The following is a 23,870-nucleotide window of genomic DNA, read 5'->3' on the forward strand; positions in this document are numbered from 1 at the left end:
CATGCCGAGAAAGTTAGCTGTGCTCACTACAAACGGTTTGAGGTGGACTTTTGAAATTTATAAATGTTGAACATGGAGCTATTTCATTGTTGCCCTAGTTAATACTGTGCCATAAATTAGGGATCCCCAAATGTCTCCCCTTCACGGGGTAATTCCATGAACCAGAGTAATTAGGGAATGAGAGTCATTTGATTCAAAACACTGGGTCCCAGGTAGCAAATGCATCCGTGGACGCCCTCCGGCCTGGCTCCACCGTCCCGGGTGGGCCCCTGGGCTGGGTGGCCCCCCGTGTCTGGATGAGGCCTGCCCTAACAGCCAGGATTGGCACGGACCAAAGAGGCCAGGAGAACCTCCTTCCCCAAAACCGCCTCCCAGTAACCCGTCTGAGAGCGAAGAAAAGCAGGGGGAACGGGGTGTGGGAGCCCTACACGTGCTTGCGGCCAGGCCAGGCGCTGCTCCTCCAGGGTCTCGGGATTTGAGCAGGTGGGGCAGCCTCCCACCCAGACCGGGGTCGGGAGGACTCGGGAGCACACGTGCTGGGCGGGTGCGAGCCCGCCCCCCCCCCCCCCCGCCCCGACCCTGCCCCAGGGTGGGTCAGTTCAGGAACCACGGCCGCGCCCCTCGCCATGCGCTGAGCGGCGGAAGGCGCGACGTGGCGGGCCTCGCCGCACCTGGGGCCGGACCGTCCTCCTCTTCTCTAGGGACCAGGCGGCCAGCACGTCCCGGAGGTCCCGCCAGCGATCCTCTGACCCGCGCAGCCCCGCCCCGCAGCCCCACAAAGCCTCCGGATGCCGGGAGGGGGCGGGGTCGGGCTGCCTCTCGGGGACGGAGGTGGGCGGGGTCTGCGGCGAAGCCCCGCCCCGGATCCGCCCCCTCCGGCGCCCCCCGCCCACGTCACGCCGCCGCCCCTCCCGCGCCTGCGCGGCCGCACACCGGGCCGCTCCTGGCGCCGCGCATCCTCGCCCCGCGCCCGCTCTGCGCTCAGCTCCATTCCGCGTCCCGCTCGCGCCCGGCCCGCCCGGCTCCTCGGCTCCCCTCGTGGAGGGCGGCGCGGCCATGAGGATGCGGGGACGCGGTCCCCGGGATGCCCCCGCCTCCAACGCGGGGGCCGGCGACGCGCGGCGGCTGGCGCCCCCGGGGCGGAACCCCTTCGTGCACGAACTGCGCCTCAGCGCCCTGCAGAAGGCCCAGGTGGGTGCCGCCCGCGCCCCGCGCACCGTGGCCTGAGCCGCGCCGAGGAGGGACTCGGGGGAGGGGTCCCCGGCGCGGCCCAGCCCGGCTGCCGCCCCTCAGGCCCCCGCCGCCCGCGCCCCCCCACGCTGCCCTGCGGCCCGCATCCCGCATCCCCGACGCCCTCACCCCCATTTCAGGTCTCCTTCCTACTTTCCCGCCGCCCGTGCCCCAAACATGGCTCCTCCCTTTCCCCAGCCCCCCGTACCTCGAACCCGGCCTCACGCTCTTTCCCTGATCCCTAATCCCTGCACCCCTTTTCATGATATCCGCACCCCTTCCCCTGATTCCCGCACCCCTCCCCCCAGCTCGGTCCGCGCAGCTCGTTCCCTGGTCCGGTTGTCCACTCCTGCAGGACTCGCGCGGGGCTGGAGAGGACCCCCTGGATGTGACTTTGTCACTTGATGAGTTTCGTCGTGTGTGAGGACCTAGTTTATCCTTTGAGTCAGTGCCAGAAATATTGGGGTGACGATGAACAGCAGGAGGATTTGCGCTTCTCTGTTAGCAAGTTGTTTTCTGGGGAGTGCGGGAGGGACGCTTCCCTGGGGGTTAGTCCGTAACCGGAAGCAGTTGGGTACAACTTCGGTTCCAGCCTGGGAGGGAACAGTGTGCGCTTCGCCCCGTCCGGTTTTATGTGTGCGGCCGCTGGTCCTGGCTGAGGGATGGGCGGCTGCAGGAAGCGGGGGGCCTCCACACTGGTTCCTTGTGTCGAGTGGGTTCTGACCTGGTGGAATGACTCCCTGACCGTCGGGTCTCGGCATTCTGGTAGTGGTGCGTTTGGATTTCTGTAAGATCGCACACAGGCCAGCCTTTCTTCAGGCTCCAAAACTACACATCGAAGCAGGCGCAGATGTTGGACTTAAGTGGCTGTCCAGTGGGTGGGTGTGACATTGAGAATTTTTTAATGTGTAATGTAACTCACCCGAAATAACGTTCAAGGGAACGTTCTTGAAGTCAGTCTAAAGCTGTCATTTTCTGGGACTCCTGCCTTTTCTTGAAGCGCTTTCTCAGTGGGTTCAGTTGGCATGGGTGGCAGAGGAAACCAGGCAGAGATTGAGAAGAGAGAAGAGAACCGAGAGGGTGGTGTCCCTCCTGATGATAAGAAAGGGCAAGGTTGTCCCCAGTTGACTCCTGGTCCCTGCCCCTGTGTGTGTCCAGAGCCAGACACCGGTATCTTCCGGTGCCTCTTTCACTTGTTGTTTCATACTCGCCACCTACTAGGTGCTGTGCCCAGCGTACTAGGGTGTTAGGACACAGTCACTTCCCCTGTGCTCCTGAATGTCCCCCTTCCCAGGTCCCCCCCCCCCCCCCCCCCCCCCCCCGACTCTTGCTGTTTAGGACAGCGGTCGCCAGCTGGTGGTCCGCGGACCACTGGTGGTCTGTGAGGTCTGAAAGGTTGGCCACCACTGGTTTAGGAGGCCTTCCTCCTCCCACTGCTCTGCTGCTTAGAATCCCCTGAGGTGCCCTGGGAAGCAAGCCAGCCCTGAGTCCTTCAGGTGGTTTCCAGGGCCCATTCTGGGCCCTGCCCCACACCTTTGGCTCCAGCTGCCATAGGGCATTCTGTCCCTGCCTCTTTGCTCCTCCCTCTTGGGTGAAATATCACCTCCAGGAAGAAGCTCTCTTCCCTGGAGGTTCCCAGAAGGCCACCTCCACATCCCTGACACGTTTGCAGTATCCCCCACCCCCGTCTTTCCTGTCCCAAACTGTGTGCTCACTGCAGAGGTGGGTGAGGTCCACTGCAGAGACTCAGCTAGTTGAATGAATAAACAAGTGGAAGGGAGGATGTCAGAGCAGAGTCAGAAATCCCCAGCTCCCCTCCCCAGGAGTCACAGAGTTGTAAATTGGAGGGTTGGAGCAGTGCCTGTGGGCTGTTCTTCCCTGAGACCGCTTTCAGATCCTGGTTTTAGATGTTGGCAAGGCAGCATCTGGATGACATTCAGAAAAAGAACAGGTGGGTGGGATGTTTTAGCCTCCGAGGAAGGGCGGGATACCTTGTGTACACCTTGTCACAATGTTTCAGAAACCGTAGTCAGAATAATCACGTGTACTTGTAACAAAGTCATCACTACTGCTCAGATGTCAGCAGTGTGTGGATGAGGGTGTGTAGCTCTGCTCTCAAGTTCCAAGTCCTGCTCAGCAGACATATTTTGCTTTTTATCAAGTAGTGCTCTGTCTGCCAAGCCTTTTACCTTTATCTACTGTATTTTAGGGTAACATTTCCACAGAGTGAATTGGACTATCCAAGCAAAGAAAGCCTGCCTCCCAAATCAATAAGTAAATGGATTCAGCAGTGACGTAGCACGGTGGGAGCTCAGAAACTCACCTAAATTCTGATTAAGATAAACCAGCCAGGGGACCTGCATTTATATGCTAGAATTTGCTGTCAGGGAAGAACCATTGTATGTGGATTAATGACCAGTCCATCTGTCATTTAACTGCAGATTTAGCAAGGAGCTTAAGCAACTCTTTGGACAGAAAACAGCACAGTAAGAGCTGACAACTGGGAATAGTATAATATGGGCTAGTCACATGGTGATTCCTTGCTTCTGAAATCATGAAGTGGTTTTATATCACTTGGGTTTTTGGGTGCTTCCCTCTGGAGCCCACGAGTGTGAGTGTATCCCACCTCCATCCAGCTCTGCAGTTTCCCCATTTCTGAACTCCCTATACCAGTGTCAGTGAGCACTTACTTCCTGGAAAGCTGACTGGCTTCCTGTGTACCTTGGAACTGAGTCCTGGGAGGGAGGAAGCTGAGGAGCACACCCCTCCCCCTGCCTAATCCTTAGAGAGAGAGGATTACCAGGAGTGTGGAGTCCAGGGAGACTCTGACCCACTAGACCTGCTGATAGCAGCCCTTTGTGGAATTCACCCAAAAGTGAGTGGTCTTTTTCTACAAGTCCTTAGTTTTGATAAAGAATAAATAAAAATTTTAAAAAAGCAGCAGCAGGGGCCTTGGTTGGTCTCAGCCTGGATCCTGGGTTAGGTGTGGCCATTCTGGAGCAGGGAAACCCACACTCTGTTCATTCTGGGCCACTCGTGGTCTTGGTACCCTGCCCCCTGGCCTCAGTGCCCCCATCCCCATGCATTTCCCTCCTGCTCCAGTGACCTGCCAGCCCTTCCCATCACACCCACCCTGCCGCCCCTTGTATCTGGGTGCTCCATGCCTGAGACATAATGAGCAGGTCTTTATCCAGGTCCTCCTGTAACCCCAGCTCTGCCAGGGGTGTTAGGGAGTGGTTAAATGGGAAGTGACCCAGTCTGAAAGTGGTAATAGAGACCAGAAGCCCCTCGTGGAATGGAGGATTTCCAGGAGAGCGTGTGTCCCATGGGAGGACAGAGAAGGCCTCGCCCTCCCTAGATGCCTGGAAGGCCCAGGAGGCTGAGGCTCCAAGTGGACACCAGGCCCTGGGTCTCTGGCCACCTCTGACCACCTGGGAGTTCTGATGGTGATGCCTCTGTTGGTACATTTGTAGCCCAGTAGGGTCCAGGGGAATTCCCAGTGTCCTTGCACTGGTCACTCAGTGCAGCCATGGGAGCAGGGGGTCAGTGGAGGGTCAGGTACTATATACCCACATCCCAGGTGAGGAGACGGGCCCAAGTACAGTGCTGTCCCCACGTCCAGGGCAGTGATGGCTGCTGCATGCAGGCATCTGACCTGGCCCCCCAGGGAGCCCCGACCATGGGTATCTGCCTTTCTCTTTTAACTCACCATTCTAATGTATGGAACGGTCCACATATGACACCGAATTGTGGCTAACGCTGAGGGTGGGAAGGGAGATTCAAAAGGCTTGTGACACTTTTAGTTTTCATGCTCCTCTGTCCTGAAATGTGAATTGTTATAATGTGTGTATATAAACACTCACACATATACACAGAAGCATATTCACACATTACATGCATACATATACACAGAAGTATATACTCACACACACATACACACAAAAGCCATGCTGCAGGAGCTGGGCACCTTGCCCACCCTGCCAGGCCCAAAAGTGTCAGGGCCCTGAGAGGGGAATCCCCCCCCCCCCCCCCCCCCATGATTTAGATGATCTGAGGAGAGCCCTGAACTGTCCTTTCAGGTGAGCCTGAGCAAGGCTTCCACACTCCATGTTCCAAGGAGCCCTGCCCCTGCCCTGCCCGCTGCCCAGAGACCTGGAGCCTTGCTGGCAGCCCTGCCCCCTGTCCTGCCCCCTGGGCCTTCAAAGTGCAGGACAAAGTGCCACCATCCCCAGAGCAGACAGAGCCCCCATCGATCCCCTGGAGTTCCTGTGGGTTTGGGGGGCTGGGTTAGGGCGACCTGGCCTGGCCTGAGTTAAGTTTCTAACATTCCTAGTGTTCCATGAACTTAGCCGTGGCCTAGCTGTGAAGTGCATTATTTTGAAAATGAGCCCAGAAGAAGGCATGTGCTTGGAAATAACATGTTTGAACGTGGTCATAGTGTTTGTCCTTCTAGAGCCCAGGTCACTGTGCAGCCCCCGGGCCATGTTTTGCAGGACTAAAGCCAGTGCCTTGTTTCTGTTTTGTTTGTTTGTTTTGTTCATTAGATTCCATATATAAGTGAAACCATATGGTACTTGTCTTTCTCCAACTGGCTTATTTCACTTAGCATAATACTCTCCAGGTCCAGCCATGCTGTCACAAAAGTAAGATTTACGTCTTTTTTATGGCCGAGTAGTATTTCATTGCATAAATATACCAGAGCTTTTTTATCCACTTATAGATACAGAGAACAGACTGACAGCTGTCAGAGGGGAGGGGGGTTGAAGGCTGGGTGAAAAAGGTGAAGGGATTAAGTAAAAAAGTCATAGACACAGATCTGTATGGTGATTATCAGAGGGAAAGGGGGATGGGAAAGTAGAAGAGGGTTAAGGGGAGATACCTGGTTGCAGAAGGAGACTTGACTTTGGGTGGTGAACACACCTTTAATATAATATAGAGATAATGTATTATAGAATTGTACACTGGGACCCTATATAATTTTATTAACCAATGTTACTCCAATAAATTCAATACAAATTAAGAAACAAAAGCTAGTTCTTTGTTCCTTGGCATTTTAACCATGTTTCAGCCTTATGAGCTTAGGTGTTTTAAGTGCTGAAGTGCTGTTCAGACACCGCCACTGGCAGTCGGCTTCCTGTTTTCCTTTGGGCACGTTTACTGGGCTCTGTTGCATTTGGTGACAGTCCACTAGCTACTACAGGCCATCATGGACGGAGCCCTTGCCTCACCCTGTGTTACCACACATGCAGGTGTCCATGGGACCACAGCCCTTTTCCTCTTAAAAGTCAGGTTTCCATCTCAGAGCCCAAAGAGTGATACTTCCTAAAAAATTATTTGCCACATAAAACCTTCTTTAAAAAATTTTTCACAATTTTAATATTTCAACTCCCTAGGCTGGTGACACAGAGCTGGGCCTCTCCATGCTATGTCTCATGCAGGTTCCCTAAGATCTGGGGGGTGAAGACCAGCAGTTGACACCCAGTGAGGCCTGGTGCTCCATGGCTACCCCAGAGCCTGAGCTGCTCACTGGTGACCTTGGTGCCCAAGGTAGCCAGGAATGCTGACAGGCAAAGGGCCCCATGTGGGTCAGACCCTGGATGCCCACCCTGGGATGGGGGTCTTCTAACTTTGCCCATTTACTCTCCCAGGCTCCCCCTGAAGGGGGCATGGGTGACTGTCTCATATACAGAGCAAACAGCAGAATTCACCACCACCACCAGCTAGCCACCCTGCCCCCACACCCTCCATCCACCCTAGCTGACCCTGTGTCTTCCGATCACCCCTGTCTTTCCCCACTGTGCTATGGCCAGGGAACAGACTGTCTGGGGTCCTCTCCACTCCTCTGCTGACTGGCACCAAGGACCCAGTGCCAGGCCCAACCTCATCCGACCCATGTTATTGGTGGGCTGGAGACTCTTTGAAGCTGGGGAGCAGAGCCCTGATATTCTGGGTCACTGTCTGTATTTGAGGGTGGGTATAATCATGAGTAGGTGCCCAGGTGGGGGGCTGCCTGCAGTTGGAGGCATTCTCCCCATAGCTGGGAGCCCAGGACTTCTGGGGAGGGCCCCACCATGGGAGATTTAGGACACCTTGTCACCTGGGCCCTGCTGGCTATGCAGGTATTTGCTAAACAAATAGAAGCAGCTGGAAATGCTAGATTTCAAGATTCTTGAATTTCAAGATTCTTTTATTCGGACATGAAGGCCCGTAGAGATAAGGGACTTCCTTGAGCTACAACTCTGAGCTGAGCTGAGCGGGGGACAGGATCCCTCAGGCCTGCTGTGTAGGTGGGCCCTTATTGCTGGGGTGCTCACAGCATCCTTGTCCCTGCCTCCGGTGTGTTGTGGTCTGCACCCCCTGCCTTTCCTGCCCCTGCTTGCCCTCCCCCTGAGCCAGATGCTCCCCCGGTACATGACCCATGAAGCTGCCCACTGACCCTGGCCCTGCTGCCTGAGGGGGGACACACCCGACTTCAGACAGTTAAATTGTGGGGTCTGTGCGCTGGTTCTCAACCTTCCTAATGCCGCAACCCTTTAGTACAGTTCCTCATATTGTGATGACCCCCAACCATAAAATTTTTTTCGTTGCTACTTCATAACTCTAATTTTGCTACTGTTATGAATCATAATGTAAATATCTGATATGCAGGATGTATTTTCATTGTTCGCGACCCACAGGTTGAGAACCGCTGGCTTAGGAGCAGGGACTGGGGCCTTTGCCTCACTTTCTCACCTGAGGCCTCTCTGGCCTGTGAGCCCCAAGGACAGGGACCTGCTGCTCTGTCTGGGACACAGCCAGGGGCCTGTAGGGACCCACCTGTTGGATGAGCAGACTTGTCTGTCTCTGGTGCTTACTGCAGCACTCTAGTTCTGCCGGCCCCTCCCGGTGCCACACTGGGACCACTGGTGTTCTGACCCTGTCATTTCTTTCTGGACATCACTTTTTAGTGGACCAGGACGAGGTCTTCTTTGTGCCTGGCCTGTGCCCTCCCCTCCCCACTGCCCTCGGCTTCCTCCTAAGTTTTTATCCCTCAGGAACATTCTCAAAGATAAGCCAGCACCTTTTAGAGTGGCCCTTGCATCCTGGCCCTTCACCAGGCTACTTCTGTGGGGCCCCGCCCCACCCCCTGGGGGCTGTCATCCAGCCTTGCTTGTCCTGGGCTTCTACACCCATCTGTGGGGCTCCCAGCCTCCTGGGTCCATTTCTGCAAGTGGAACTCTGTGTTCTTCATGTAATTACAGGGTGTCCTGCCCACAGTGAGGTGCCGTGGGAGCAGGTCAGGTGTTGCTGGGATCCTGCAGGCTTTAAGACGGGATGTGGAGCCAGCTCCTGCCTGGGAGCTGAGCCTCATCCCAGAGTGGAATGTCCAGCCCAGGAAGCTACACTTCCCAGCCTTTCTGCCCCCGACCCAGGACCCCCACCTGCCTTTTGGTTTACTGTGGAATTTCACATCCCAAATCCCAGGGCCACAGGAACAGACTCTGGGCTCCAGCCAAGGGGCCCTGAAAACCCAGGTAAATGAGATTTTGTAGAAACTGAGGAGTAGGAGGAGTGAAGACAGGGAGAGCATGGGGGCAGAGGGTGGGGGGGAAGGGGACCACGAGGATGCCATCATTCTGAAGCAGTGGAGCATTAGTGTCCCATGTGGCTGTCCTGCCTGTGTGCTTTACCCCTGCCCATCCTGCCTGCCTAGCCCCCTGGCCCCACCTGCCCCTTCACAGGCCTGGCCTCCAGCCCCAGAGCCTTTGCACTAGTCTTCCCCCTGTGGAACCCCTCCCATGCCCCGCCCCCCCCCCCCCCCCCCCCCCCCGCACTTTCTCAGTCTTTGCTTGAATCCCACTGGACATTATAAAGACCTTCCTCAACTCCCTTGGAGAAGAGATAATCCCCTCCACCCTCACCCTACTCCAGGTGTGCCCACCACACCAGGACACCTATTGTCTGCTCATTTGTGTTGTTCCTCCTCTGTCTTGGGGCCCAGCCTCTGACCAGTGAGCCTCCATTGGCGTCTGGGTGGTAGTTTTCCCTGGAGACCTGAGTCCATGTGGCAGGTGGCTGCTGATGTCCCTGAGGGTCTGCTTCCCTGGCCTCGTGTGGAGGCTCTTTTGTTCACCTGCTGCTGCGTATTCTTGGGCCCAGTGCTCTGCTGAGCACCCCAGCAGTAAGGGCCCACCTACACCGCAGTGCCTTGCGCTCCTGCACCCTTCACCTGGAAGCCCCATGCTGCCCACTGTGTCGACTGCTGACTGAGGGGTTCATTTCATGCTTCCTTCACCAGCTGGACTGTGGGCCCCACTGCCTCAAACTCTCCCCCAGCTACCGGTGCCAGGGGCCTGCACACCCTGGGCCTGTGAAACCATCAGTGCTGATGGAGCCAGATTCAGGCCTGAACTGGCCTTCTGGCTGGACCCCTCAGGCACTGGCTAAAGGGCAGGCAAGCAAGGACTATCTGGTAGTGGTGGTGGTGGGATTCCTTGGTTGCCGGGAGGAGAAAGGGGGTGGTTCCTGTTATAGGGTGTCATGTTGAGGGTTGGCGTACACAAGAGGTGCTGACCTCTGAGGAGCATCGTGGATGCCCGTTGCTGCCTCAGGAGACCCACCATCACTGCAGGCCTAGAGTGGTCAGTGCGGCCATCCAGGAAGACTGCTTGGCCACCGACTGCAGGGCAGAGTGTAACTCCAAGGGAATGACTGAGACACTTTGAGGACGCCTCCAGATTGGGCAGTGAGTGCTAAGATTTGAGTTGAGAGCTCTTGAATAGTGATGATGGGGATGGCAGGGATGTTGGGGTTGGCTGAGAGTTTGAAAGGCAAAAATAGCTGTTTTAGAAAAGCTGCATTTAATTTTAGATTTGAGTGGGATAGCTAAGAAGAAATAGCACGTATGTAGCAGTAAGCATGGGTGCTGGAAGTTTTCTTCATTGGAGGTACAGGTTATCCTAACCGTCACACAGGTCCGTGGACAGGGAGCCTCAGAGTGGGATACAGTTGACACCTAGGGTCAGGAAGACAGTCAGCATTCACATGTTAGTAAGAAAAAGGCAAATAGTCCATGTGAATTTGGGCAAGTCACAAAAGTCCAGGTACCCAATACACACTCTGTACTCTCCCGTCTGAAGCTGCCCTCGGATGTGACCTGCACTCCCTGGCCCCCCAGCAGTCATTCCCACCCCACTCCCCACGTTGACACCTTGGCTCACTAGCCGCCTTCATGCTTGTCTTTCTGTAAAGAGGAAGCTTTTTCCTAAGAGCAGTCTTGTATGTGACGAGGTAAAACCGACCCCGACTGTTGAGACATCGGCTTTTTGTTTCCCTTTTGCATTCACGTATTCTAGCTCTTAGAGTCAGTGTGAACGCTCCCGTTTATCCCATACCGAAGGCAGCAGAGAGTTGGGCCCAGCAGTGTTTTGTATCTACAAGGATGTGGTGGTGACGGGGAAGCACAGCGGAGAGCTCTGGCGGGTTTGCCGGGTTAGCATCTGCCACGTTGGGCCCAGGGCTGACCTCGGAAACTCCTCCAGGCTCGGCTCCAAGCTGCTGTGGCTGGTGGAGTTTTCTAAGGAAAGTGCTGGGTTGTGCCAGCTGGTGGGACTCCTGTGAGGATTACTGTGCTTTTTCTAAGTTGTTTTTTCTTTAAAAAGAAAAATAAAATGAGACGTCTCACTGCATCAGGAGAAAGTGGCCCCAGTAGATTTGACTGTTTCTACGTGGCTCTGCGGACCACCTCCTGCCTGGACAGGCTGAGGTGTGGGGACCAGGCGTCAGCTTCCCAGTTGTACAATATTCTGTCTATTCTAAATCAGGATTGGCAAGAACAGTTTGGTTTATTTATTTATTTATTTATTTTTAATAAGTAACAGTAAAAACAAGATTAATTTCCTGGGCAAGGCTTTCCTGTTTATCTCACATTGCCCCGTAGAGCTTCCTGCGAGATGAATGCATTGCATCTCCAACCTGTTCCTCATGGCACAAGCTTGGAGATGACCAAGGCCAGCTTCCCAGGGTGTGTTTGTGGAGTGGAGTGCACAAGACCCAGCCCCAGGAACCGCTACTCCAACAATTTCTGAACCCTAGTGCATGCTTCATTCTAAAGATGAGCCCTTGTCCTCCCACCCCCAGTCTCCAGCTGATTTGCCCTCATTCATAGCTCCTGTCCCAGGAGTCCCCCTCCCAGGGAAAGGCTTGGTGTACCTGTCTGGCTCAATTCCTTCTCTGGAGGTCCAACATGGGCCCTCTTGTATGGCCAGGTATGTGAGTGAGTCGCCTGTTTGAGGGGAAGGCTGGAGAGGAGCAGGCCAGCAGGGCTCAGTTTGGGTGGTGGTTGTGCATGGCTGTGGGTTCTCAGTTATGCTGTTGGCAATGCATGTCTGGAGCCCTGGGCAGCAGACCTGGTGGGGTGTCAACATCAGAGCCATTGTCCCCGTGTCAGGCCAGGGTCCACGGGCAGGAGGTGCATGGAGGAAGGACTGAGCCCTGGGCCTGGGACTTTCCCCTCAGGGCACCTCGTCTATTCCTTGAACCTTGGCTTTTGCTCTGACCAGCTGACTGATCTTGGGAAGCTGCCTGCCTCTCTGTCCTGCCTATCCACTGTGGGTACCTTCTCTCTGGGACACGGACCACACCCTGCATTCCCTGGCAGGACTCTCCCTGCCTCCCCTCCTCCCCTCCCGCAGCGGCGGCCCTGCCTGTCTGCATCTCACTCAGCATGCCCTGCCCCTGGTACACACGCTACCGTTGTTGGTTTGTTTGTATTGTTTTTGGTTTTTGGAGGGGCGGGGGTTTGTGGGTTAACTGATTGGGGTAGTTGATTTGTCTGTTGTATTGTTCCCTTTGTTCTGAAAGGAACCCCTAGAGCTGGTGAGCAGTCCCCTTTAGTTCCTGTCTGCATGTGGTACCCTGTGGGCTGGCCTGTGGCACTTCCCCTCGGTGGCACAGCAGGTCAGCCCCAGCACCTCTGGGCCCTAGGGTCCCATCTTTATGTTTGCTGTAGCAACCCCCTTAATCCAGGCTCCACCCACACCCAGGTCCCACACTCATTGGTATTTGTCCATGTCCTGTGTGCTCACCTAAGCCTACCATCTTTGAAAAGAAACGAATTGCCACCTCGAGACCTGTCCTCAGTGTCTCATAAGTCAGAGCTCCTCCCTCTGCTGCCCCTGGGTCTGTCACACAGGTGGTCTTCAGCTCACCTGTCCCTGGTGCATCCAGCTCTGTTCCCAGCAACACTGGGATCAGCAGCCTCTCCGAGTGCCCACACCCCGCTCCTGGAGAGCGGGCCTGGGCTGCCAGCTGGCAGGTGCACTCACACAGGCCCTACCTGAGTTCTCACCTGGCAGAGAACACACAGGCCACATGCTTGGGCAGGGTGAAGGCCGAGCCATGGGGACCTGGTGGAGCACCGGAAAACATGTGGGTTCTTAGCTTGGGATGCTGGGAACCCTGTGCACCCTGTGGTGGTGCAATTTACACAACACTATACATATGTAACACACACACACACACACACACACACATGCACACACGCACACCAATAGAACCGCTTCCTCCTCATCCTCCAGGCAGAGCCAGGTGGTTCACCCTGGGTATACCTTATGTCCCACCTCCCACTCCTCATGTCATTGGAGGCTTGTCTGTTTGCGGAGGGTCACAGCCTGTCCTTCCCCTGCTTGCTGCAAAACTCAGAAACCAGGACTGTGTCCTTCCTGATGCCCCGAGAGCAGGAGCAGGAGCACTAATGCATCTCCTGAGGTTCACATATTGTGTCCCATGTGGAATGGCCGAGTGGACCCCGTGGCTGCTGGCTACAGGAACATGCATTGCTAATTAACCAAATAACTTGGACAACAGCACTCCCGCCCCGAGTCAGGGTGCTGGGCAGGCTCCGGTCCCCTGATCAGGTCTCGACAGCTTCTCCCTGTTGGTCCAGATGGAATGAGGCACTGCCTCCATCCTAGTCTGCAGGTCCCAGTCTGCTGGGAACCACATGCTCTTTCTGGAACCCCATGAGATACAGTTGTTTTAGATCATGATTTATAGTAGGAACTATCCTGGAAACAGAAAATGCCTGCAGCCTGGCTGATGTGCCTCAGTGGTTGAGCGTCGACCTATGAACCAGGAGGCCACTGGTTCGATTCTCAATCAGGGCACATGCCTGGGTTCGGGCTCTATCCCAAGTAGGGGGTGTGCAATCTACAAGGAGACATATGTAATACCCTTTGTAATACTTTAAGCAATAAAAATAAAATAAAATAAAAATATATCTACAAAATGCCTGTAGAGCAGGGTGTGGTGTAAATGCCACACCATCCAGGTGCGGACTTTCTGGGATTTTCAGGTTCTGTGCCTGTTCACATGTCTGCAGCACAGGCACCAAAGGGTGATTTATGGGAACAAATAGTAAACTCTCCTGTAACTTGATATCTTTGCAAATTGAGAGGGCCAGCTGTCAATTTTAATGGCAGAGCAGGATTGCTGAGCTAGCTCCCAGCCAGCACCCCAAAAGTGAGGGCACCCCAACAGTGAGGGTGGCCCACGGGCTGGGGAGAAGGGTGCAGGGGGCTGGGGTTACATCTCAGGAACAGGAGGGAAGTGTCACCTACAGACTGCGACCTCTTTTCCCTCTGCAACAGAATTCTAAAATAATCACAGAGGATGGAAAAGGACATAATATTTTAAACTAAATGTTAAAAATAAGCAATCAACTTACGGGGTTAGATTAAAGAGGTACTTAAGAAAAAGTTGTGTGCTCTCAGTGTGAATTTTGGGAAATAAGGTATTTCTGAAATTAATGCTCCTGGTTTTTACTGCAAGATGTGAATTAGACCGTTAGCATAGACTCAGAGTAGGAGTCACTCTGGTAAGAGCCAGAATCAGTATCAAACTGGTTCTAAAGGAGATGAATAAAATAGAAGAATATCTCAATATTGGCTGAAAAGCTCTAGAAGGCACAAATAATATAAACAATGAGATTGTAGATCAGGACTGATCTAAAAGTCACGGCGAATGTCATGGGCAGCTTCGGTTATCCTGAAACCACTCGTGCCAGGAAGTTTAGGGGGGGAGGAAAAGTCTGAGGACTTCGGAGATTTCCTCATTGACAAAAGTACTGAAATGAAACAAAGAGAAAAGAGAAAGCTGGATAAACAGTAGTCTTAGAAACATGGAAACAGCAGTAAGAAATCTCCGTAGAAATTTCTCTAGAGAGGCAGCTGGCTGGAATCCCAGAGGATTCACCCAGAGGAGGCAGCACGGGAGGAGGCCCAGGGGTCAGGGTCACCGAGGATCTCGATGACTCGGTCTCAGAGGTGTATTCACTGGCAGACCCAGCGATTGCTTGCTTGCTTCCTTCCTTCCTTCCTTCCTTTCTCTCTCTCTCTGTTTCTCTCTCTCTCTCTCTCTCATTCATTCATTCATTCATTTATTTTCCCCCAGCAATTCCTTTAAGACAGGGATGGGGACACCTGACCCTGCCAAGACAACATTAGTCGGAATTTGAAATTCAATAAATCTAGGAGCTTTTTTCATAGTAACATAATTTTTAAGTTGCTAATTTTGTATGGCCCGCAGACATTATGTATATCCAAATGACCCTTGGCAAAAAAAAAAAAAAAAAAAAAAAAGGTTCCCCACCCCTGCTTTAAGAAAAGAAACTAAGTGTCACTTCCCAGCACTGTCGCGAAGGTTTTAATGTGAGACAAGCTGTGAACACATCACTTATGGTGAGTGAGGACAGGCACAGGTTTACCCACTGGACACAGACCTGTGATAAAGTTCAGCACCCAGTCACGATGTAAAGCAAAGCCAAGTTCTCAGAAAGCCAGGAGTGCAAAGGTGCGTTCTCACCAGTAAGACATTTCCTGACAGCCTCGAGCCAGCACCACTTAGTGGGAAGCATGGTCACCGAGGCCAGCAGGACAGCAGGTCTGGGATTGCCGCTTCGGTGCAGCCTCCACTGAAACTGGAGCTTCCCGCTGGGCTCTCCCCACCCCGCTCCTGCAAGAGGAGGAGAGGAGGGCCAATAAACATTGCCATCATTTGCAAAACATGGTTATCAAATCCGCACTGTCCAACAGGCAGCCGCGGCCACAGGTGGCTATTGAGCACTTAAAACGAGGTGAGTGGCCCCAGCCAGTTTGGCTCAGTGGATAGAGCGTCGGCCTGTGGACTGAAGGGTCCCAGGTTCAATTCCGGCCAAGGGCACATGCCCAGGTTGCGGGCTCGATCCCCAGTGGGGGGTGTGCAGGAGGCAGCCGATCAATGATTCTCTCTCATCATTGATGTTTCTATCTCTCTCTCTCCTCCCTTCCTCTCTGAAATCAATAAAGAAATATATTTAAAAAACAAAAAACGAGATGAGTGTAAATTGGGATGCCCCATAAGCATAAAACGCACACTGGATTTCCGACATGAAAAATCATGGAGTACCTCATAATTTTTTATGTTGAGTACATGCTGAAGCGATATTGCAGGTATATTGGATTAAATAAACTATAAATTTCATCACCTTTGTATTTTTTAAAGTGTGGCCACTAGGAAATTAATAATTACACATTAAATGGCTGGCATTGTATATCATGTTGGGCTGTGCTGGTCTTGACAGGGAGCCCAAGGGAATCTGCAGAGGCTGAGGGAACAGCCCACATGTGCTCAGTTGCAGGTGACAGAGGCCCAGCAAGGTGAGGCGGGTGGGGCTGTTCAGGCTTGGCCAGCTGAGAGCATGAGACCTCACCGCAGACCTCCTGTCTTTTCTGTCTTCTCTGCACCAAACCTGCATATTTGAAGTGTGTGTTATTGCAGGTAACCAAACACTGCAGCATGGGTCACACGCCTTTATAAGTTTCAGTTCTGTCATCCTTCCCGGTCCTCTTCTGACTGACCACCTGAGTATCGGCTGGTGTAGAGCCAGAACGTCATTGTGCATGGAAGTGCTTGTGTTTTAGTGATAGCTGTCCTTCCACCTGGACTCAACCACTCAGCTGAACCCACGTGTCCATCATTCCCACTCCCTCCCCGTGTTTGCACTATCCCCTCACCTGCAGGGCCTGCCCCTGCCCACAGAGCCCCAACTCACCTTCCTGGCGTCCTCCCAGCTAAACCCGCAGTGGCACATTCTCTGCTGGGCTCGTGCCCTATAACTTCCTTGGGCTGCAAAGCCCCCGAATTCCCTGGTCTTCCTGGGGCCTAGTCTTGCCAGCCCCACCCCTGCCATCTTGCCGTTTCACAGATGACATCTTAGTGCTGTGAAAGTGTCCTCGGGTCATATAAGGCTCGGGCTTGGACGGCCTGCAGGTGTGGGAGTTGGGGCGGAGCGCTGTTGACTACTTGAGAGGGTCCCCAACCCCAGTCCTCGGCCTCCCGCAGGGGTGACTTTAGGACTAGGATGGAGCGGGAAAGGGGTAGCAGGTCCCCTATAACCTGGGTAAGGTGTCGCTGCTGCTCCAGCCACCTGGCTGTTCCTGAGATGAAAGTACCCTGGCCAGGGCAGGTCTAGCGCCGGTGCCTGGCAGCTTCCACACGAGGATTCCAGAGGAGAGGTTCCCTGATGACCGTGCTTCTGGAACAACCTCAGTCTGTCTCCCCAGATCGCAGTCATGACGCTGACGCTCTTTCCCATCCGGCTGCTGCTTGCCGCCTTCATGATGCTGCTCGCCTGGCCCTTCGCACTCGTCGCTTCCCTGGGACCTGCTGAGAGGGCCCTGGAGCAGCCCCTGGCCTTGTGGCGGAAGTAAGTCCTGTCAGTGGTGCTCTGATGCGGGGAGTCACAGGGCCATGTCTTTGTTCTCACAGCTTCTATCCACCCAGTGTTTATCCTCCCCTTCCCGGGGCAATGTGTGCCAGGGCTGCGCTCTCCAGTCTGGGACACTGCGGCTCCTGCCACACCCCTGCCATGGTCTCCAGCTTCCAACAGGGTCCTTCCAGCCACATGGCTGCTATTTCCATATCCCCCAGCCCTCAAACCCCGGTGTGGGGTGTGCAGGAGGCAGCCTATAAAGGATTCTCATCATTGATGTTTGTATCTCTCTCTCCCTTTTCCCTTCCTTTGAAATCAATAAAAATATATTTAAAACAAACAAACAGGGGAGAACAAACTGCATACTGAACTCCTGAGAGGAATACACAGTGACTTGTGCCCAAGTGTGGGACCCAGGGAGGCAAAAGGAAATAGGTTTTGAAATAACAGGGCTCAGAGCATATGCCCTTCGGCTTTGTGCACAATGGGGAGCACGCTCGTGCAGTGGGTGGGGAGGTGGGTCCTCCCCGCTGTGCACAGCTGTGCGGCTCTGAGTAGACCGATGTTATGTTAGGGAGCCTTTTTGCTCAATGTATGTTAGTGTCATTCAAAAGTTCCTAAAATAAAAATCTTAGGTTTTGTTAATGAAAGGAAGTGCTCCCTTTCACAAAAGTCACTTACTCTAAGTTACTTTCAAAACACACAGTGTTGTAAAAACTAGTATCTTCTTGCAACACCCGACCAGCAGGCCAATACCTAAGCCAGGCGGGCTGTGGTAATGGTCATCTTAGTGCTGACACACACACACACGCACACGCACACGCACACACACACCCAACTTGTGGTATAGAAAGAGGGTGTCTTAGTCCTGTCAGGCTGTCTTAACCAAGTACCACTAGCCGGGACTAAACAACAGACATTCATGCCTGGAGGGTGGAAGTCGGAGGCCAGGGTGCGGGCATGGCTGACTTTCTGGGGAGGGTCTCTTCCCGGCTGCAGATGCCACCTGTGTCCTCAGGATAGTGTCCTCACAGGACAGTGTTCTGGTCTTTCTTCCTCTCCTTTTAAAGACACTGATCCTATGAGATGCAAGCCCTATCCTATGATCTCATTTCACCTTATTTCAAAATATTGGGGATTAGGGCTTCAACATAGGAGTTTGGGGGACATGGTTCAGTCCCCAGTGCTCCGTGTGGGGACTCTGCTCTCAGATCTGAGAAGTCCATCTTCATGACAGCCTGGTGCCATGTGTGCACTGGAGACCAGGGCCTGGATTTGAACTTACTTTCAGCTTTTCTCTGCTCTCCTAAAAGACTCCCCACCCCAGGGTCTTAGCTTGGGATTGCCCTGGAGAAGCCCAGCAGCCCCCACCTGCCCTCCAGTGTGCAGCCTAGCACTGCCTCTAGACCTGCTGCCCAGGGACTGGCCCTGCTCCCAGCCAGACTGGCCCTGCATTGAGCTCAAAGCTCCTTGCAGCTCCAGGACATGGCCCAGTCCCTTCCTGTCCTCGCAGCCCCAGGATGTGGCCTCAGGCCCCTCCTATGCATCGTCAGCTGCCATTGCTTCATGGTGGTGGGGGGAAAAGGGAATAGAAGGTGGAGTGTTCCATCAACACACAGGCCAGCTCTCACCTCTCCCATTGTCCGGGTGCTTGCTCCCTTTTGTAGCAAAACCATTTGAAACATGCAGATCAGCAGTCTCCAGGACCACATGGATCTCAAAGACCCAGGTGGACTGGGCTCTTGTCCCACTCTTCACATGCCTGCGTGTTCAGGGACCAACACCCAGGGTTCGATGTCAGAACGCTCCCTCCACGGGGACACACTGTCTCCTCAGTGTCCAGTTATCCCCCCACCTCTGTGATCCTTTACCCGCCATGTGCCCCTTCTTGTTTTGCTGGCTGCGTCTACCTCTCCCCGACCTCGGCTGCAGCGAGTCCCTGTGCTCTCCTGGTGAGCTCATCTGGTTCAAGGATGTCCACGACTGTCCACAGGAGGAAGGAGACTCCCGTTTGACTTGCACCCTCTCTTGCAGGGTCGTGGACTTCCTGCTCAAGGCCATCATGCGGACCATGTGGTTCGTCGGTGGCTTCCACTGGGTGACCGTGAAGGGGCGGCAGGCCCTGCCCACTGAGGCAGCCATCCTCACCCTGGCACCACACTCCTCCTACTTCGATGCCATCCCCGTCACCATGACCATGTCCTCCATCGTGATGAAGGCCGAGAGCAGAGACATCCCGATATGGGGAAGTGAGTGAGGTCCTCCCCGCCTGCCCTCGGTGCAGGTCACTCCCGTGGGAAATAGGCCCTGGGTTTGCGTCCCTGTTATCTTTCCTTTGTTGTGATTTCCTCTGTAATAGTCATTGTGAGTTTTATTTTTCATTACTGCCCTTAAATATAATTTGTTGAATTACTTCTTCAAGTTCTATTACCGAGGATCCTAAAAGTCTAGGCACAGCGCAGGGCTCCATCCCAGCACACTAGTTATTGTTCTCGAAACCCAGGCACAGGAAGGTCCCTAGACTTCATGGTAGATCACCGTGGCTTAAAACAACAGAACTGTGTGCTCTCATTCTGGAGCCAGAAGGCTCTCATCACGTTATCTCAGGACTGAGCCCCCGATGGGACTCCGAGGGTGGAGCAGCCTTCCTGCCTCCCCAGCTCCTGATGCTCAGGCGTCCCTGGACCTGTGGTCCAGTCACTCCACCTCTTTCTCCATTGTCCCAGGGCCTCTGCCTGTGTCTGTGTCTCTGTGTGTCTTATAATCCAGGGTGAGCTCACGTCAAGATCCTTACCTGTTTTAAAATGTCACATTCACAGATTCTGGGGGTTAGGACATAGGCACATCTTTTTGGGGTCACCATGGAGCACACTCACCATTATTGTGGAGTCTGTAAGGAATCCTGGGCACTCTAGGTGGCCCCCTGGGTACTCTACATGGTCCCCTCACTTCACAGATGAAAGCACTCTCTTTCCAAGCCTGGCCCAGCCCTTCTGGAGCACTGCCCATGGTGCCCCTGGAGGGTTGGCCAGCCTGTGCCAGGTTTGCATCCCCGTGGTTCCTCCAGCTGCTCTGCCTGGGCCCTGCCTCTGCTCTCCTCCTTGCCAACCAGCCTCTGCCTTTTTTCTTATTTTTTCCAAATCCTCACCCAAAGATATATTTTTATTGATTTTTTTTCGAGAGTGAGGAAGAGAGAGAGAGAAACATCCATGTGAGAGAGAAACATCGATCGGCTGCCTCCTGTACCCACTCTTGACTGGTGGGTGGAACCCACAACCTGAGTATGTGCCCTGACTGGGAACTGAACCCATGACGTTTTAGTGCGCAGGACAAACACTCTAACCAACTAAGCCATACAGGCTGCCTTTTAAACCTCACGTGGGTTCTGGAGCAGGGCTTGTCTAGCAGAGGCAGGCGATGGTTCTCTCCCTCTGTGTCTGTTACCCCTTCTTATGAAACCCAGTCACTGATTAGGGCCCGCTTCAATCCAGACTACCTCCCTGTACCTTGAGTACATCTGCAAGTATCTTCTTTCTGCCTGGCCGCTGTGGCTCAGTGGTTGAGCGTTAACCCATGAACCAGGAAGTCTCAGTCAGTTTGATTCCTAGTCAGCGCACATGCCCGATCCCCGGTGTGGGAAATGTAGGAGGCAGCGAGTCAATGATTCTCTGATCATGGATGTTTCTATCCCTCTCACCCTCTCCCTTCTTTTCTCTGAAATCAATACATATTTTTTTAAAACTATATCTTCTTTCCAAACAAGATCACTCTCACAGGTGTCTGGGTCTAGGATATCAGCCTCTCTTTTTGAGGAACACAGTTCACCCCACAACAGGAGCCACGTGTCCTGGGCCCTGCGACTCTGAGTCCATGGCCCTCACACTCTTCTTTATTTACAGTGACAGAGGCTGTCTGCTCCCTGACGGGTCAGCCTTGCTCTGCTCTTTCCCTGATTAACCTCCTGTGGACTCTCAGTGTTGTTACTAAGGCTTCATGCTGTCCTCTAAGTTTACTGGAAGCTTTGGTGGTTTCCCAGTTCCCTGTGGCCAGGCATGGACTCCCGCCCAGCCCCTGGGACCTCAAAGGGTCTCACCTCTCACCAGGTCCTGCTCAGCGGAAGTGGTGTATCCCCACATGACACCTCCCCTTCCCTTTCAGCTCTGATCAAGTACATACGGCCTGTCTTCGTGTCCCGGTCAGACCAGGATTCTCGCAGGAGGACCGTGGAGGAAATCAAGAGACGGGCGCAGTCCAATGGCAAGTGGCCACAGGTAACCGGGCCCTGCTTGCGTTTGAGTGGATTTTTTCCAGCACGTGTGAGCTTAAAGACTGAGGGGAGAAGAAACAAAAGGGCCAGAGCCTGCCTTCCGTGGGGGCTGGCTGTGTTTAGTTTCCTTTTATTTCTGATGAGTGTAAATCCAAGAATCTGCTAAATATCAGGTACTTTTGATTCTGGAATTTTAAAATTAAAAGAAAGAAGAAGAAACCATTCAGACTTGCATCTCAAGTTCCCACAATCGTCTTTATTGACAACAAATCTTTGTATAAGTTCTGAGTCAGAAAGAGCTGCTACCCGGTCCGCGGGGTTGGCAGGACCTCGGTTCTGGGCAGAGCATTCGTCTATTAGGTGCCCACTGCTTCGGGGTCATGGGCTGAGCTTCCTGCGTGCATCTGGTTTCTGACCCAGGCCGTGAGGCGCAGGCCTCGGCTGCTGTTAGCCGTCGAAGTGTTTGACCCAAGCTGTAATTTTCTTCTTTTAAACTGTGCCGACATTCAGAAGCTGGAAATCCCACCAGACTCTGGGTTCTGGCTGCTCAGGAAACACAAGGGGGGCTGGCTCCCAGCACCTGTACCCATGGGCAGCCACTTGGAGTGGTTCCCTGGCTGCCACCCCTATCAGTGCAGGCCATTCCTGCCCCTCCTTCAGCTTACCTGCCAGACCCTTGGGGATGCCAGGGTTGGACCCCTGGTGGCTCTTTGTTACCTGGAGATGGTCTGCCCTTCAGGGACCAGAATTAAAAGCACCCACACAGGTGGTATTTTTCAGCTATGGGGAAGGTGTTACTGTGGATTCTGTTGGGGTTTCCACTTGCTGGCCAGCACCCCCATCCCCAGGGCCATTCCGAGTCCTGAGTCCTTTAGCCACACGCTCTCATCTGTGTGTCCCTGTCCCGCTCTGCCTCGGGACGCCAGCTCCCGCTGACAGCCTGCTCTGTGCAGTTGTGTCTGGTCCTCGAGGCAGCCAGGAGGTAGGGACCACAATTAGTATATGCAACTCCCTGGTCTAAGAAGGCACATGCTGTTGTCTACTTGTTTTGCTTCCAGATTTTAATAAATTTCATAGTTAGAGAAGAAATCAGCATAATCTTCCAAAATGCATTTCACCTTGTTCAACTGAAAATGATTAAAGTATCTAAATTATGTCAGCAGTAGGGAAATAGATTGTGAAAATTGGCACCTGTGAATTCTGAATTATGTCCCTTTATTGCTGAACTCTTTTTTCTCTTCTTTTTTTTATTTCAAGATAATGATTTTTCCAGAGGGAACTTGTACCAACAGGACCTGCCTAATTACCTTCAAACCTGGTATGTAGCCTTTTTTTCAATGTTTTTATTGATTCCAGAGAGAGAAAGGAAGCAGGAAGGAGGGATAGAAGCATCAATGATGAGAATCATCGATCCGCTGCCTCCTTCACGCCCCCCACTGAGGATCGAGCCCACAACCTGGGCATGTGCCCTGATTGGGAATCGAACTGTAACCTCCTGGTTCATGGGTCAGCGCTCAATCACCGAGCTACACGGCTAGGCTGTAGTTTTCTTAATTATTTTTTTCTCCTTGAAAAAGTGGGGGAGACCCTCACTCCTACCAGTGCTTCCAGTTGTCCTATCAAAGTGCAGCTCAGCCTGGAGACACTCCTGTCTGCCTCCTGCCAGCAGGGCTGTGACCCTGGAATTCTCTGTATTTTCCACCAGCACAGATGGGGAGGGACCTTCCAGGCATTGGGTTGCTGCTGACCAGGAAAGCCTGGCAGGAAATCCCGCTTTATTCTGAGGCCAGCATGAGCCACGCAGGCACAGGACCTGCCGCCCTGGCAGTAAGACGGTTCCTGTGTCCCTTTTCTCTGCAGGTGCCTTCATCCCGGGAGTTCCTGTCCAGCCGGTGGTCCTGAGGTACCCAAATAAGCTGGTGAGTGTGTTCTGCGGATCTGTGTTCAGGCGGAGGCCCTGGGAGTGAGAACTGCGAAGTGTTTGAACACACGGGTTTTCCAGTCAACCCTGCTATGCCGAATATTCCCAGATATTCACGCACAGAATTTTGCCTTATAGGTCAGGGAGTAGTCCTCCTCTCATGTGATCGATCCTGACATGTTCATGTCCCCCCTCTCTGCCCAGTGTCCTCAGCAGCTGTCACTGCCCAGTTCACACTCTAGGAAAATTTTAAATTAAGAATATTCAAGTTCTGAAAGGCTGGAGGCAGCAGGAGAGAAAGGAGTTAGGTGACTTTGTGGTTCATGTGCCTTTATCTTGCTTCTGTTGTGTGCAGAGGTTTTGTTTGTTGTAAGAGAACAAAATAAAAGAAGGGGTGTTTGGGGCTCAGAGCTCCCAGACAATCTTGATGGATCCCCAGCTCAGAGGCGGAGCTGGGACAAGACCTCAGAGCAGGTTCAGGCAGGGCCCTGCTGGTCTGCGCGTCGACATCTGCAAAGCAGCCATGGCTGCTCCCAGGTGCCCTGTGGGAGTGGTTTTCATGCTGGCTGCGTCTCACTTCTGTAACCCCGTCCGTGGGTGTCATCTCACCTTGATGGGCTCAGGGCCCTTGCAGCCGAGAGAGGTCCAAACACACTCGTGTCCCCGCCCTGCCTGGGCCCTGGACACATGGGAGTGGTTCTCCACGGAGGCACCTGAGGCAG

The 23,870-nt window shown here is 53.6% G+C and overlaps 1 protein-coding gene across 2 annotated transcripts in view; it reads left to right on the forward strand.

Annotated features, from left to right (window-relative positions):
- The first annotated feature begins 999 nt into the window (after nucleotides 1-999).
- LPCAT1 (lysophosphatidylcholine acyltransferase 1) overlaps nucleotides 1,000-23,870 on the forward strand; it is a 36,246-nt gene continuing 13,375 nt past the window's right edge. The window contains exons 1-6 of one of the 2 annotated variants that reach the window (XM_070411973.1): nucleotides 1,000-1,191; nucleotides 16,812-16,954; nucleotides 18,995-19,209; nucleotides 21,119-21,231; nucleotides 22,485-22,545; nucleotides 23,088-23,146. In XM_070411973.1, the coding sequence (XP_070268074.1) occupies nucleotides 1,057-1,191; nucleotides 16,812-16,954; nucleotides 18,995-19,209; nucleotides 21,119-21,231; nucleotides 22,485-22,545; nucleotides 23,088-23,146 (726 nt within the window). In that variant the 5' untranslated portion in view covers nucleotides 1,000-1,056. The remainder of the gene's footprint in view (nucleotides 1,192-16,811; nucleotides 16,955-18,994; nucleotides 19,210-21,118; nucleotides 21,232-22,484; nucleotides 22,546-23,087; nucleotides 23,147-23,870) is intronic. The other variant, XM_070411974.1, reaches the window with a different exon arrangement.

This window comes from Myotis yumanensis, unplaced genomic scaffold, assembly GCF_028538775.1.
Source record: "Myotis yumanensis isolate MYYU_CA2020_CCGP unplaced genomic scaffold, mMyoYum1.0.hap1 SCAF_4, whole genome shotgun sequence".
In the NCBI taxonomy this organism is placed as follows: domain Eukaryota; kingdom Metazoa; phylum Chordata; class Mammalia; order Chiroptera; family Vespertilionidae; genus Myotis; species Myotis yumanensis.